The following is a 16,958-nucleotide window of genomic DNA, read 5'->3' on the forward strand; positions in this document are numbered from 1 at the left end:
AAAAAAAATACTATCTGTTGTTTTAAAAAATATGAGTGATTTATTACCGCCTTAGTTATCTCTCTAAAAAATTTTCAAATCATTGTTTTTCTCTCAGATTTCAACAATTCAAAGGAAAAAAACAGTGATTTTTTTGCCTTACCCCTTTTGTATGAAGGTGAGTAGCCATCCAAGCTAATATATTTATTTCATATAAATGAAGCTAGCAAAATGTGGGAGAATGTTGAAGCATATCTATTTTTTTTAAAGAAAAAGACAAAATAATATTGGATAATATAAGTTTATAAGTTACAAATAATCAGTAAAATAAAATGACATCCTAAAAAGCCATAAAAAGTGATATCGAAATAAACCTAAAATTAACAACAAAAATAAAAAAACAAAGTTAAGATCTCTTGTCAAGTGATGTTGAGAGGCAATAAAGAAGCCTACCTATTTGATGATAGAATGAGGAGAATGTGATTTCTCGTGAAGTTAAACTCCCGTTAGTAGAAGTAGAAGGACCGTGGTTAGGATTACAATAGATGAATGGGAAAGATTCATTTTTAATAGCTTGATGATAGTGCATCATATTAACTTCGTTTTTTAATATATAAGCTAATTAATTAATTTGAGTAGTTTAATAAAATTAATTAACTTAATTATTTGTAATAAATAGGTGGTGTCTTTTTTAAAATATTTTTACTAATCAAGAATATTATAAAAACTACTTAAAAAAATAAATATAAAAAATAAAATAAATTAAAATATTATATTTAAGATCAAAATAAAAAATTTGATAAGTTCTTACATTAAAGAGATATTTGGATGGAATCAAAACCATAATTTTAAAAATACTTTTATAGTATATGAATTAAATATCTAGATGTGTTTATCTCAATTTATAAAAATATTTTTTAAGAATAGCTTTTAAAGAAGCCAAACATCTCCCAATAACAGCAGTTGGTAAGTTATTGGATAATCCGAACGGACAGGATCTGCTTCCGTCCGCGAGTTCGGCGACGCTTACGCAACACGCACTTACCTCCCCTTCACTTCGCAGATTTGCTTCACCGTTCATCGTCTCTTCACTCTTCACTGTTCCCTTCGTCCTTGCGCCTCCGCCGTTCTGTTTCCTTCTTCCTCGACCTCGTCCGCCCTTCTGCCTCCGCCCTCCGCCATCGTTGTTGCGCGCGCTCTAGTGCCAGGTGAGCATGTCTTTCTCTTGAAAGTTTCTGCATTTCCTTGGAGATTATACTGGAATGTTCACACATTGTCTTCGTATCACGCATATAACTTCCCCTGTGATTATGAAAAATTCAAATTATTTTTGTGCTTTTTCCACAGTCATTTAATGCCCACAATAGCATTGTGTGTGTGTGTGTGTCTCTCTCTCTCTCTCTATATATATATATATATATATTCCGTGAAACGGTAATTTTTTCCCCCTGCATTCAACTTAATGAAACCTCCTGTTTTTCTTTGGTTGAAGTTGTTGAATGTTGGTGAAAGGCCTATTTTGGCGTGCTAGCCTCAGGAGGGTTTCTTGTTTGTAATAACTGGATTGAGTCGGTTGCCACTGATGTATGATCCACCGATGGCTTTTTGTTGGGATTAAAATCTTTAACAAGAGGATATAATAATCGTGATGAGAACGCGACGGACATTTGAGGTGGGGTGCAACTAGTGGTAGGGATTTTTAATTTTCCAGATCACTTAAATTATCCACCTGGCTGCCACTTCACTTAGTTATCCAAGTATTATCCTCGGGTCTGCTAAGGTAGGCTCCAACTATACATTAACATTAACAGTGTTATAAAGAATTTTCCCTCAGGATGGATGCCTATAGTATGTCAAGCTATAAGAGTCCAATTCAAATGACATGGACTTGATTTATGAGAATTGGTTGATTAATTTTCCCGGAAATCAATTTTAAGGACTGGGAAACTCTTTGTACAAATGAGAAGAGAAGAAATTTTCTTTTCCTTTCATTCTCTAATAGAATATGTTCTGTGATCTACTTATCCGTGTATACTTTTCAAAAGCTGCTATAACTTCTTTATTTTTGTTCTTGGGTATGAGGGGTCATTTGGCAATGGCATTAGAATAACATGGAAATCTATTAGCCTAATCACGTGACTCTGAACTTTACAGTGAAGCCCTTGTCAAATTTGGGTAAAACTTGTGTCCATTCGTTTGTTTTACTTGGTGTTAATTTCTTCTTATAAACATGAACTGCACAAGTGTCCCTCACCCCTTTCACTGGAGTACATGTAAAGTGAGGAATAATATCATCTAATTCAGATAACCTGGATTAGAATTGGCTTTCCCTACTGGTTTATATAACAAGATGAATTATGTTGGACAGCATGAATAAAGGCTTGGTGTTTTTGGGGGGCGATGGTTTTGGATGCATTAGATGTAGCTAGGGGACTGAGAGAGTTGACGGAGAAGAGGGAATTGGTGCCACAGGTGACAGCACTGATAGAGGTAATAGAAAACTGGTGGTTTTAAATTCATGGGAGGTTGATTTCCATTTCCCGCAATAAAATTTCACCCAACCAAATGGGTTCTGAAAGTAGGAATCTGATTTGTCTTTGTGCTCTTTCTCTCTGTTTTTTTTTTTTTTTGGGGTTCTTTTTGAAAGGGAGGGGTGTCATAAATATTGTTATGGCGTATAGCACTTTAAACAACACTTTCAGAGGAGGAAAATAAACAGAGACTGTAAGAGGACTCAAAGTTTGTCATTGATCGATTGCTGACAAAAAGGTTATTTAATATTTAATATTTGATACAATGCTACCCACCCACCCCTCCAAAAAAAAAGCCAAAAAAGAAAAAACTGAGTTAGTTTTTGTGCAATGGCGTTAAAAATAGATTTTGTAGGCACTTTTTTTTATGTAAATATATTTTTCTTTTTCTTTGACAAGTGACTTTTGGAAGCATTTTTCAGTGTCTCACTCCAATGGAGTGCTTTAGATTCGTAGGCTGTGGTTTTATTTTATTGCGCTCTCCCGCTCCACTTGTTTCATTAATTAGATAATTCTCCTTATGTTCCTCCAGCTTCTGGATGAATATTTGAGATCACGGAGTTCTGTATTATTTCAATGATGGGAACCAATTCCTATCCGCTACTATCCAATTGTTGCTTCTCAAGTCTCTCAGTAACTAATGATAGAGCTGGGTTTTATGGCAATCATATTGGTGGAAATTCATTACTTTGGAAACTTGGATCTTCGGATTTCCATAAACACCAGTTTGTTTCATTAAAAGTAAGGATCAGTAAGGAGGACATTGTAAAGTCAAAATTGCTAGAAGAAAACCGGAGAGAGTTTAGATGGGTTGAGATAGGCCATGACACTACAGAAGCACAAAAACAAGCCATATCTCAACTTCCTTTCAAGATGGAAAAACGTTGTAAGGCCCTGATGAGACGGATTATATGCTTTTCTCCTGAGAAGGGAAACATGTCTGATCTGTTGGGGGCTTGGGTGAGGATCATGAAGCCTATTAGAGCTGACTGGCTTTCTGTTCTTAAAGAGTTGAAAACGATGGATCATCCTTTTTACCTTCAGGTATTTTTCATCGTATTTCATTTAAAGAGTATTTTTTCATTTGTTCTGTATCTATTGAATGTGTTTGGAATTTGACATATTGCTTTTCCATCTGATGTGTAATGATGCTTCCGTTCCCTGTTATTTCTAATATCTTATTGGTTTATTTTGAAATAATGGAAAGTAAGATGTTCAGGACTGGAGTATAGACATTTCTCCTTTAGAGAGCTGAGGTCCTTATCTAATTGCTCATGCAATGTGGAAATTTCTGGATATTGAATGGAAAATACATGTGGTGAATTCCCATTAATTTAAACTTCAGCCTATCATACATATGTAAATTTTATTCAAATAAAATGTACTTTTTGCCTGCTATGGGATGCCAACTATATATTAAGATTCTACATTCTTATACTGGTGACAATTATTTATTATTTAATTAAATAAAAATGTTGAAAAGTTTCATTGTTTCCATCAATTTTAGCTCTTAATTCGTTGGTCAAGATTTCTTTTCTTGGTGGGACTTTTGTACCTTAGATGAAAGTTTAAATCTTAACCAAAGTTTTCGTGGGCCCGTATGTGGAAAAGTTTAAGTAAAATAGATAATCTTCGCTACCTGTCCGAGCAGGGGCGATAAGTCCAACTGGTTGGGGATTCTATACTTTTCTATTGGTTTTTTTTTTTCCTTCTCCATGTTATGGATAATGTTTTTTGTTTTTTGTCAGAATCAAGGGGCTATTGTGTCTGATGCTATCCTGTTTATATATGTCTGATGGACATTGTATGTAGTTATGCAGCCATTTATAACTTTGCCGAGGAATATGGTTCGACTGACCTATTTTTCTGTTCCTTTCTTTTACTTAGTGAATGGTACTGACTATTTCTAAACCTTGAAATTCCATGATAAATATTAACTTCCTTAACACAAATTGTAGGACGGCTATATAAAGTTGCAGTGCATATTGTAATCTAGTTTTTTACAAGCTACTTTTGAAACCGCTTGTATGGCAATGGTTTCTTAATAGAACTGTGTTTGTGGACTTTGAGATGCATATTTGACGATGTGCCTCAGCATTCAATATGAAATATATTTGTTGGGAAAAGAAAGCTCAGAATTGCAAACTCTGCTATGGCTAATAGGGCTGAGTAATCAGTTAATCGGTTCGGTTAGTGTCAATAACCGAAATAACCGAATAACCTAAATGATCACAATTAAGAAACCGAACCGAAACCGAACACAGTAAACTAACCGAACTGAAATAACTGAAATATATTCGGTCTGGTTAGTGGGCTCATTCAGTTATTGGGCTTTTATTGGGCCTTTTTTTTTTGTTCAAGCATTATTCCAGCCCAGTATGCACAAGAAGTCTAAATAGTGGGAATTAATGATTTTTTGGGCTCTTTTTATACATAGAATTTGGATATTTGAAAGGTGTAATAGAAGTTTTAAATTCCAAAATCAAATATATCTTATTACACATTACATATATTGTGAGACAGAATAATTATCAAAAAGTCAATGACAAGTTGTAAATATGTAGTTGCAATTCTCCCAAAATTTAATATCCATGAAAAGACCAGAACACCCATGAAATTCAAAAAGTAACCATCAAAGCTAGCGCAAGGCATGGCTAGAAGAACCATCATGATTCATGAACCACTATCAATGAACAAAAAGAACCACCATCTGAGGGCAAAAACCAATGATATGAGGAGGAAGACATTCAACACCCCACCATCACATGGTAGAAATCAAATAAGTAACCCAAAATATTACAATAGCATTCAGCAAGCAATCTAGAATAGATTCAGTCAAAGAAAAGATTTGACATTGCTGGTGGAGAATCACGCAAGTTTTTTCCCTGAAATTCCACAAGGCAGCTTGAAATTCCAGCCATTAGTTGTCCCTAAGTTCTTTGCATACAACTTGCCATCAAGCAACCAACAACTACAATTAAACAAGAAAATTAGAGAGTGCACAACTTTAGAGTTAAAGAAAAAACAAACAAATTAAGCACAAGATTTGTTTACTTCTAAGTTTTTTCCCTGTTGCATCTATAGTACATCAACGGTTGCCTCCAATGCAATTTTTTGCAAATCTACACAAAGAAAAACAAAATCAGACTTCATATATTATAATAAATCAAGCATTATATTATTCTTATAATGTTATGAAGTAAAAATAAAATATTACCAAGTTCTATCTTTTGGATATCATCATTCCTTCTTCTACAACATGTTGAATTGAGCGTCTAAGCCAATCTTGAGCACAAATTAGAGATTGCACAATTTTAGGAGTTAAAGAGCTCCTAAATGAATCCAGAACTCGTCCTTCAGTACTGAATGTAGACTCTGATGCAAACGTAGAAATTGGAATAGCCAAAACATCTCTTGCCACTAGAGAAAAAATAGGAAATTTAGGACCATTTAGCTTCCACCAACCTAAAATATCAAAATCATCTTTATTAATCTCAATTTCTTCATTTAAATATCTATCAACCTCAATTCTGCTAGTTCTTCTACCAAGATGTTCATTTATGAACTCTTGTTCCTCAATATCAAGCAATTTTCTGACTTTCGCAGCAGGATCATCATCTCATCACAATCATCTTGTGTGCTATGCAATGACTCCTTTTCAGATTGGGTTGAGGGGGAAAAAGTGTGTTTGTATTTATTATACAGGGAAATAAAAAGTTCTTTAATATACATCCCAAAACTTGTACTAATTGCGCTTGTGTGCATTTTACATAAAGCAAATTGCACCCAATCTAATTTATATCGAGGATCAAGAACAGCAGTAATGTAAAGAAGTTGATTAATCTTCATAAGATCTCTCCAATACTTATCAAATTTCTCTTTCATTCTGTTTGCCATGGAAGCCAACTCCCAAACATCACATTTTTTCCACTCGTCCAAAAAACGATATAGCTTATAAATTTCACGGAAAAAAGTATTAGATGTTACAAATAAAGAGCCAGATATCTGCACAGTAAGCTCATACAAATGGCCCAATGTCATAATCATCTTCCTAACATTCTTCCAATCTTCAGACTCAGGCACCCCCTCTTCATCTTGAAGATCAAATCGAAAATAAGGATATTTATCCTCAAACCTTTTAAAAGCTGCCTCAAATTTTTGAGCAGTTTCTAACATCAAATAGGTAGAGTTCCACCGAGTAGGGACATCTAAACATAAGATTTGTTTACTTTGAATCTTTTCATCCACACAACTCTCGTTAAACTTTCTCATCCTAAGAGGTGATTGTCTGATAAAGCGAATAGCTTCTCTAACTTTTTTCACAGAACTCCTTATTTCTTTCAACCTATCAGTAATAATCAAGTTGATTATGTGTGCAACACATCTCATATGCAAGAATTGACATTTCATAATTGAGTGACCCGAATTCATAATTTTTTGTTCTAAATATTAAACCATGACATCATTAGAACTGACATTGTTCACAGTAATTGTGAGCACCTTTTCAATTCCTCATTCAAGTAGATATTTTTCCATTTCCATTCCAATATCCTTCCTCTCATGACTAGAAATAGGAATGAAATTTAAAATCCTCTTTGTCAATGTCCATGCATCATTTATAAAATGAGCAGTAATGCACATATAATTGATTCTTTGAATGGAAGTCCAAGTGTCAGTGGTGAGGCAAACCCTTTACCTCTTATGCAGTAAATTGTTTTTAAATTTAACTTTTTCATCAATGTAAATCCCAAAACAGTCACGAGCAACAGTCCATCTTGATGGAATTTTAAGTCTAGGTTGAGCAATTGACATAACTTGCCTAAACCCATCCCCATCGACAAACTTGAAAGGTAATTCATCAGTAATAATCATGCATGATAAGGCTTTCCTAATAGCATCTTAATCAAATTTCCAATTAGTAAGACTCATTTTGTCATCTACATTAAAGTTGAAGTGAGATTGTGCAAGTTCTTCAGGAGGGGGGTTTAATTTACAAGTAGTCAAATGGTTGTTAAGTGTAGTGGTTCCATTAGCTTTTGAATCACATGCAAGATCTTTTTCACAATAGTTGCACTTATCTCTAATTTCACCTCTCATTCACAAATTTGGTGAAATGCTCCCAAACCTTTGATCTTGATTTCATGCTTTTTCTTTTTGTAGTCCCACTTGCTATTGGCATTGAAGGTTTCGTTGTTTGAGGAGTACCATCATCCCTAGCTTAAGCATCACCCATAGTTTCACCATGAGAAGATATCTTTTTTTTTTTTTAAAATATCAATTACACCATCATCAAACGTGCCCTTTTTCAATTCTGATTTGAGAAAATTATATATGCAGCAAGACTTAATTTATACACACACGAAGGCCAAATCCAGAAAGGGAATGTGTTGCAAGACTTTGCTAAATAGATTGAATTCTTGGTATAGGATGCAGTAAAAGCAGGAAATATTGAAGCTGCATTTATGAACATCATTTATCATTCACATAGCGTCTTTACATTCAAAAGTAGAAGGGAGGAAAAAAGAAAGAAGAAAAGAACTTCCAAAGCAACAGTTATACACACACGAAGGCCTGAGCCAGAAAGGGAATATGTTATAGAATATAGAGCAAAGTGGAACCTGAATCAAATAGCTACAAAGCAAAGAGACTAACTCACTCATGCTTCCAACAACTTTCTCTTATTTAGCCCAACTTCTAGCAAAGTTTATTAGAACGAGTAGTCCACAATAAAGGTAAATGACATGAAACTTGGAACTCTGAAATCTGAATGTTCATAATAGCATACTTATCACAATGTCGCACTGATATACAACATTCACCATGTCTTACCTTACCAGAATGAAGACTGATGGTGAGAGAGTGAGGACAGAGGAGGGAAAGGGAGGGGATTGCGGCGATCTGTGATGACCGATCGAAGCTGTGATTTGTAGGTCTGAAGTCTGAACTTTGCGACGGCTAAGCTCAGGTGTGTAGATCGAAACTTGAAAGAATGAAGGGAGTTGTTGAGATTTAAGCTACAATTAGTCGACCGCCAACTTGTGGCTGTGAGATTAGGGCTTGAGAGTTTAGAGACAGCCAGATGGGAGTTGTTGAGAGTCTGAGAGAGTGATATTGTGATAGTTTGAGGGTAGAGGGCGTGAATTGAGGTGAGGTGGAGAAGAGTTGAGTGTGCCAATATGGGTCCTATGTGACATGGAGTCAATTAGTCAAAAGAAAATAAGAGTGGTCAGTGGTTAGTGGGTGACTCCGTGACTGGGTAGGAAGAGAAATATAAAAATAATAATTTATTCAAATAATTTTGATTATTTCGGTGCTAACTGAATTATTTTTGAGAAAACCGAATCGAGCATCGATAACTGAAATACCCGAATAAAATAACCGAAAAAAATTAAAAACCAAAATAAATGAACCAAAATAATTGAAATGAGTTCGGTTCGGTTCGGTTTTCAACTCCGGTTCTGTTTTGCTCACCCCTAATGGCTAGGCAAAGAGTAGGCGTATTATAATCTGAGCTCACTTAGATTCTAATATGCTCGGCTAATCTGCTTAACTCTGTCACAAAGATTAAATACCCAGTGACTTTGAGTAGTTAAGTGGTGATCAACATTCATGAGCAAATAGAGGTGCATGTTTGAATGCTTGATGCACATCCTGTTGTGGCTTCCTCAATATGTCTTTGGCCCAAAACCTCGTTGGTCCAATTTATCATATGGTTCATGATGTTGGGCTGAGACCAAATTGTGCTCCTCCAAGTGCAAAGCCATGTCCATTTATTTAGATGGCAATTGAAGTAAGAGCAAACACGAGTAAGCCTTGATGTCAAGTTTCAGGCCATTCATAAACACCCCAATCGGAATCTCGTCATAGCTACCCAAAGTAGCAAAAAGGGGTTCCAATCTCTCAATGTGTTTTGCAACACTACAGTGTTGGCGCACAGCCATTAACATCTCATAGACATTATAAATTGCGAAGGAGGGAATTGGAGAATCAAGTCACATTTGAGATTGTTCTAATCTGCCAACGGTGAGCGTACTTACCTCCATTGTAACCAATTGAGAGCACACCCCTTAATACAAAGAACAGCAGCATCAAGTTAGAACCGGCCAGTTTTTTAAGCTTGAAGTAGCACTTCGCTTTGAAAATCCACCCTAGCAGTTCATCGCCAACGCATAGAGGCAAGTCTAGCTTAGAGTAACAAGAAAGATTGGAGTCTTCACCACCAATTTTCACTACCAATTTTGATGATTGAAGGACGTGTGTGAGCAATCATTTTTGGCTGAGTGTTGGGTAGCCTGCAGTTCTGTAACCAATTCAGCCACTGAGGACTTCAAAGTAGCCATATTGCATTTGACAGACGTAATATCTCCAGTCAAGCATTCAACATTCTGCTCAGTTTGCAGCAAACAAGTTCAAGACCATCCAACCCCGTTCTTCTCTTTACCATTCTCAAGAAGGAAGGCTTTGATAACTTTGATGGGGATAGCACCAGAAAATAGCATTATTCAACTGTAAAAGTTTCTCTCCCGAGTGTAAGTTGTATGGAGCATACACTGGGTAAGAGAAAACTACTCTATCGTGCTTTCTAGAGGCGCAGACTCTCCAACCACATCCCGATATCTTCCATGCCCTCTTCATCCAGCTCTCACACAATATATCCCCCTCTATTCTAACTATCAATCAGCAACCCAAAACACCCCCTCCACATGTGTTCTGCACCTATATTCTAACTTCGGGCTTTAGGCCTACGTCCAACAAAACAAACTAAGTATGCTGAAATATTTTGCTATGGAAAAAATTTGACTTTTAGTAAATTCTTGGATAAACATGGGGGAGGTTTACTAGTTCTATTTTATATCATCTGCTTTTTCTTTTTTGTTACAATATCATCACTTTTTTTTAAATTTTTAATACAATATGAAGAACTGTGTCCAAGACAATCTGGGGTGTATGGCATGTGTTGGAAAAATTCTAAATTTTTTAGTTTTGCTTGTCAATCCAATGAATTATGAATCTTTATGTTGAGTAATGGAACAACTACATCATTTTTGCAGTTAAAAAAAAAAGAAAAAAGAGCAAATTATTCCTCAAGTATCAAAGTTTAAATACCTAGGATCCATTATACAGGAGGATGGGAAAATTGATGGAGACATTTCTCATAGAATACAAGCTGGCTGGTTAAAGTGGAGGAAAGCTACCGGAGTTATTTGCGATAAGAAGGTACCTAAGAAACTTAAAGGAAAATTTTATCGGACTGCTATAAGACCAGCTATGATGTATGGTAGTGAATGTTGGGCAATAAAGGGAAAACAAGAACACAAAGTCGGAGTAGCAGAAATGAGGATGTTGAGATGGATGTGTGGTCATACAAGAAAAGATAGGATTCGAAATGAAAAGATCAGGACAAGAGTCGGTGTGGCACCTATCCAAGAGAAAATGGTTGAAAATCGCTTAAGATGGTTTGGACATGTGCAGAGAAGGCCTTTGGAGGCCCCGGTGAGGAGGGTGGATCAAACAAGATGGAGTCCCATAAAAAGAGGTAGGGGAAGACCGAGAAGAACGCTGAATGAGGTCATTGAACGAGACCTCCTAATCAACAACATATCTAAGGATTGGGTTGTTGACAGAGCACGATGGCGTCGTGTGATTCATGTAGCCGACCCCACTTAGTGGGATAAGGCTTGTTGTTTGTTGTTTGTTTGTTTCTGTTTTTTTTTTTTTTGATACAAGACACAAGTTTCTACCATTGTAGGAAATATATTTGGTAGAGGCTTCCTTTGTTCTATGTTGTCCGTTGTAAAGAAATTTGAATTTCCCATTCCTGTATTCAGTCAATCACTTTGCTTCACTGATTTATGTCATACTCTTGTCCGAACCCCCTTTCACTTCATGCTAGTATCTTTAATTTCATATACGTAAATTTGTCCACCTATGGTGATTTACTCTCTTGATTGTTGCCATTCAAATTTGACTATGGAAAAATTTTTTGCACATATACTTGCATTTGAATGAAACCTTGTATATGTATTCCTCGTAACCTGAACTGAAACTCTGGCATAGGTGGCAGAACATGCGCTTGTAGAAGAATCATTTGAAGCAAATGCTCGTGATTATACGAAGATAATCCATTATTATGGCAAACAAAATCGACTTCAAGATGCTGAAAATCTTCTTATGGTCATGAAACAAAGGGGCTTCATCTGTGATCAAGTAACTCTGACTACCATGGTTCACATGTACAGTAAGGCTGATCATCTTCAGAAGGCCATGGAATATTTCGAGGAGATCACATTGCTTGGAGAACCTTTGGATCAAAGATCATATGGTTCAGTGATAATGGCCTACATCAGAGCTGGCATGCCTCGACAAGCGGAAAGTTTACTTAAAGAAATGGATGCACAAGAGATTCATGCAGGCAGTGAAGTTTACAAAGCATTACTAAGAGGCTACTCTATGGCTGGCGATACTGAAGGAGCTGAAAGGGTTTTTGATGCAATCCAGTTGGCCGGTATCTGCCCTGATGATAAAATGTGTGGGCTTGTTATCAATGCCTATGGAAAAGCTGGGCAAAGTCGAAAAGCTCGAATTGCATTTGAGAATATGAGAAGAGCAGGTATTGAAGCTTCAGATAAATGCATAGCTTTAGTATTGGTTGCATATGAAAAGGAAAACAAGCTTAATGAAGCGTTAGGGTTTCTGATGGATTTGGAGAGAGATGGCATTGTTGTTCAGAAAGAAGGTTCAGAGATATTAGCTCGGTGGTTCCGAAAACTTGGGGTGGTGGAAGAGGTGGAGCTTGTTTTGAGAGATTTTGCTGGCAGAGAAGCGAGTGTGGATCATGCCTCAAAGAAGAACTCGTTTCTGAAAAGTTATTAACTTTTTTTCCCATCATCCCGACAGTTCTTCAATGAACTGTATTCCACTTTCAGCCATCTATGGACGCGGAGAAAGTTTGTATCCTTCTGTATATTCCTGCCGAGGCCGATGCATAAAATTCTCGTAGCAGGAATCTTTTACCCTCTCCACCATAAAGAAACAGCAGGAATACGCAACTCTGGCGCCCCTGAACAGCTAGCCAAGCAAGAATTTGAGGACGGTACATGTATTCAGATCATTATTCTCCCTCCTTCAGTTTGTACAGACTGTTTTGCTTATTTTCTCATGACCTCTATTCCGCTATTCAACTTGTGGACCATAAACATCAGTAATTATCAATGATTACACAACGACTATCTTTTTATACTTACACTATAGCATCCAATTTTATTATATTCCTCCGGTGTTTAATATATAACTTAATTGTTAAGTTGATTTTAGTCTTAAATATAAGACATATTTATCATATTTATCAATTTTTTCTAAATTACTTTTATGGATATTCCTTCAATCATAATCAAGTAGAAGTGGGAGAGAGGATATTAAGGAAGATGATTATGGTATTTTAAGAAAAACATATCATATTTCTTATAATTAACTAACTTACCTAACTTTTTTAATCTAATTAAATTAGTTAAACATGTCTTATATTAAGGACCAGAGGAATGATATATATTGTATGCAAATTTGGATGAATAAGAACCCATGGTGATGACAAGATTGGTAGTGTCGATATGATCGGTTTTTTGTTCAGGAATGACGCAAGCTCATAATTGAAGTAAATATTACTTTGCAATATGAGTATGGATATTTTAGTTTGCACAATGTAAGCACATGAGGAGGATCATGAGGATCAAAGGTCAAAACCCATTAAATCTCAATGAGCGAATCAAGAGAGATATCAAGTAATTGTATGAATAGCAGCTTTATTTTATGAGTGATTGATGGAAGATGCGTCCTTCTTTTAGTTTAATTAAAAAAACTAATTATTAACTTTTTGCTTTTGGAACATTAGGAAAGTAGTTTAGTAAATTGATTATATGAGAATTATATAATTAGTGTTCTTACTTAATGAAAATTTCATTGTTATGAGCTTTTTGCTTTTGGAGCGGATATGTTTTTTAGGCTAAGAAGCCAAAGAGCATGCTGAAGGATTTCGATTCAATATCATGCAATGAAAAGACCAATAAACAGCCTAAGCCAAAGTCATTGACAGCTCGAAAACGTCTTGAAGATCATGGAACGATAGTCACTGGAGCGATTGGAGGCGATTATTATTTGAAGGTGGGGTTTGAGACAAAGGTCTATGATGACTCTAGTGGGAATTTATTTGCAAAGAAGTACTTTCATACTCTTGAAGCATGATATGGCGTGTGTAAGCGGCACGAACTTGCAACCATGATTATTTATACTTAGCTACTTCTACATCGATATGTTTGTTTTGGCATTTAAGGTTCCTATACCTAAATCACATAGTTCCCTTCAGCTCTAATAGATTTAAGTTCATTTGTCCCCATGACATTTTCCTCCGTGATGGTACTCAATTGAGGAATCTAGCAGATTCCTTCATTAAAAGGGCTGTAGAGATGAATTACACTTTCTTCTTGGCACCTTAAAGCTAAAGATGGGTATATTAATTTTCTTTTCTTTTTTTTTTTTGGGGTCAAATTACTACTTAATTTTCTTAAATGTAAATTGTTTTGGTATGATTATTATTAATTGTTTCAATTTTGATTCTTGTATCTAATCAGGGGCCACTGGGTGCTCATTGTACTGAATCCATTGAGGCAAAAGACTTGGTACCTTGATTCTCTTATCTGCTTTCCGGACTATCGGTTGCATATGACGGGATGTTCAACGAATTAATACGTTTAATTTTCTTTTAATTATTGAACAAGGATATTTATATATAGTTCTTATCATCATCAAATTTTTTTATATATTTATTTTCGAAGCTGTGGTTGTAAACGTACACAAACTAAGCTTGAAAATCCCCCACCCAAAAGCAACCAATTCAAAAACGCGTTTCCATGAAGGAGACTAATGATATATATATATATATATATATATATATATATATTTTCTCATTGACTAGTGATTGAAGTAACTATATATAGTTTATTTTTCTGATCAGTTTTAATTTTAATTTCTTTTACAGTGCTCACAATAACCATAAAACAATATTGAATGTGGGTATTGCGTGATGAAGCATATAAAAGACACAGTCATGCACCATCACCCCACTTTTCCTAATAATGTATGTATGCATATGTTCAAAGTTCAATTTATACTTTCAAATTTATCAAGCTATAAGTTTGATAATTTGTTTATTTTTGCATGCAGCACTTTGAGAATGTATATTCCCAATAATATTCACCCGCTCAAGTGGATGAATTCTTAGAGGAGTTGGCTACTACCATGCTTCATCAATGGCTGATGCAAAGATAGCTATACAATACATATATACAAGTTAAATTAGGCAATATTGATTTTAATATTTTTATACTACCTCTAGTCCTAAATATAAGAGTTAATTAACTAATTTGAATAGATTAAGAAAATAAATTAAGTTAGTTATTTGTAATAAATATGTGTTGTCTTTCCTAAAATATCCTTGCTAATCAGTTTATTGGTTAGAATTACTATTATTAAAATGACTATTATAAAAAAAGAGAATAAATTTGAGAGATAAAGTGGATTGAGGTCTTATATTTAAGACAAAAAAAAAGTTAAATAAGGTCTTATATTAAGAATCGGAAGTAATATATGTACATAGCCAATTTTGGTTTTAGTTGTCCTGGCCATTTGCCATATATAGATACAAAATTTACCACTTAGAATATAGGTTTCTGACTTTTATAAATGTTTGTATCTATATGACACATTCAAAAATAATTGTAAATATACTTGTACATATAAGTTTCTATTACTGGCAAAAAAATGTTCCTATTATTTTAGTTAATTAATTGGTTCTGTAATATGTTGCTTTTGTGTATATTTATGTAAGTAATGTAAGGAGCTACTAAAAAAAGAAGTATCCCATAATTAAAAAAAATGAAGCAAAAATACTTGATAGTTCTAATGCCAAACCATCATGTATTAATATTGGAACATGACGATCTTTCACAATGAACCGTGAAGTATGATTCAACAAATATGACGATTGTGTTCTAAAAACTGTCAAGTATAACACACAATATTACACAGTTTAAAATTCTCAATTATTCTTCTCAACACTACTGTAGCTTTTTACGGTAGTTAAAAAGGACTTTTTACTATGGTTTCAAAGGCGGCGTATGTTATCGACGTAATAAACTAGACTTTAATGATGGTTACAATATTGCTGTAGAAAATTACTTTTCACGGTAGTGTTTAGTAAAATACCACTATGGAAAGTCCTCCATAACTGTTGTTTATGGACAACTTTGCATGCAATTTTTTATTAACTGCCATGAAAAGTAACTTTCCACAATGAACATAACTGATGTCCATATAGAACCTCGCCTCATTGAACTAAATCAATACAGACCAATTCTAGCTGACAAACCAATTTAATGCTAAGCCAATATTTTCGATGAACAATTGAACTAAAATTCAACTAAAACTCAATGAACAATTCATTGCCATTTAATGTCAAAACTCAAATCTAACACTATGATAACCAAAATTTCTAATCATAATTCAACTAAGGAAAAAAGATAGAAAAATGATAGTTAAATAATGAAATCACCAAATGATTATCTAAATAAGCAAAATTTCAGTTTAGGTATAGGTGACTAAATTGGGATTTGCAAATTTTCTGTTATGACCATATTGCCCATTATTTTAAAAAAAACACCAAACACCCTCATTGCCTAGCCGGTCACTGGAGCTCCGGTGCCAGGGCGGCCGCTAGAGTTTAGGTAGGTTGGCTGTCACCAAAGCTTCGAAGACTGGCCGCTGGCACCCCAGCTAGAGTTTAGGTAGGTTACCTGTCACCAAAGCTTCGAAGACTGGCTGCTGGAGCTTCGGCAGCTGACAACTATTGTTTTGGGGATTTTTTTAGGTCCAATAATGCAATTAAAATGTTTTTTTAACGTTATTAGCAAGTTCAGTATAGCAGTTAATAACAGGTTTTTCATGAAATTCAAAATGTAGCATTTTTATACCTTTAGTAATGTAGTTAACAAGCTAAGTAACGCTATTAACAAGTTTAGTATAGCATTTAACAATAGGTTTTTTGAAAAATTCAAAATGGCATATTTACAACTTCAGTGACTTGGTTAATAAGTCATGTAACGATATTAACAACTCTCATAATACCACTAACAACTATAATAATAAGTTATGTAATGATATTAATAACTCTCATAACCATAGTGACTGTCTAATAAATGGAAAAATTTTGTTGTATAACCTTTACAGGGAGCTAGTATTAAAAACATTAACCTTTATAGGGAAATTTTGTTAATGGCACTATGAGAGTTGTTAATATCATTACATGACATGTTAACCACGTTACTGAAGTTGTAAAAATATTACTTTATGAATTTCTTGGAAAACCTATTGTTAACAATTATACTGGACTTGTTAATA

General features: G+C 34.8%; 1 protein-coding gene across 3 annotated transcripts; it reads left to right on the plus strand.

Moving 5' to 3' along the window:
- Window positions 1-983: 983 nt before the first annotated feature.
- Window positions 984-12,753, plus strand: LOC114756422 (pentatricopeptide repeat-containing protein At1g01970-like). 3 transcript variants are annotated; one of them, XM_028945363.1, is made up of 3 exons: window positions 984-1,187; window positions 3,043-3,554; window positions 11,568-12,753. In XM_028945363.1, exons 2-3 carry the CDS (start codon window positions 3,087-3,089, stop codon window positions 12,381-12,383), a joined length of 1,284 nt encoding a protein of 427 aa, XP_028801196.1. In that variant the 5' UTR covers window positions 984-1,187; window positions 3,043-3,086; the 3' UTR covers window positions 12,384-12,753. The 3 variants fall into 3 exon arrangements, with proteins under 3 accessions (XP_028801196.1, XP_028801197.1, XP_028801198.1); XM_028945364.1 differs by lacking the exon at window positions 984-1,187 and adding an exon at window positions 1,527-1,651; XM_028945365.1 differs by lacking the exon at window positions 984-1,187 and adding an exon at window positions 2,011-2,469.
- The last annotated feature ends 4,205 nt before the right edge of the window (window positions 12,754-16,958 follow it).

Source organism: Neltuma alba, unplaced genomic scaffold (assembly GCF_004799145.2).
Source record: "Neltuma alba isolate B1F8T4 unplaced genomic scaffold, ASM479914v2 tig00010404_pilon, whole genome shotgun sequence".
Taxonomy (NCBI): domain Eukaryota; kingdom Viridiplantae; phylum Streptophyta; class Magnoliopsida; order Fabales; family Fabaceae; genus Neltuma; species Neltuma alba.

Excerpts from the sequence above, each read along its gene's own strand:
- LOC114756422 (XM_028945363.1), top strand. The coding sequence starts at position 3,087 with ATGATGGGAACCAATTCCTATCCGCTACTATCCAATTGTTGCTTCTCA. Across the intron at positions 3,555-11,567 it reads ATCATCCTTTTTACCTTCAG|GTGGCAGAACATGCGCTTGT; the intron begins GTATTTTTCATC and ends ACTCTGGCATAG.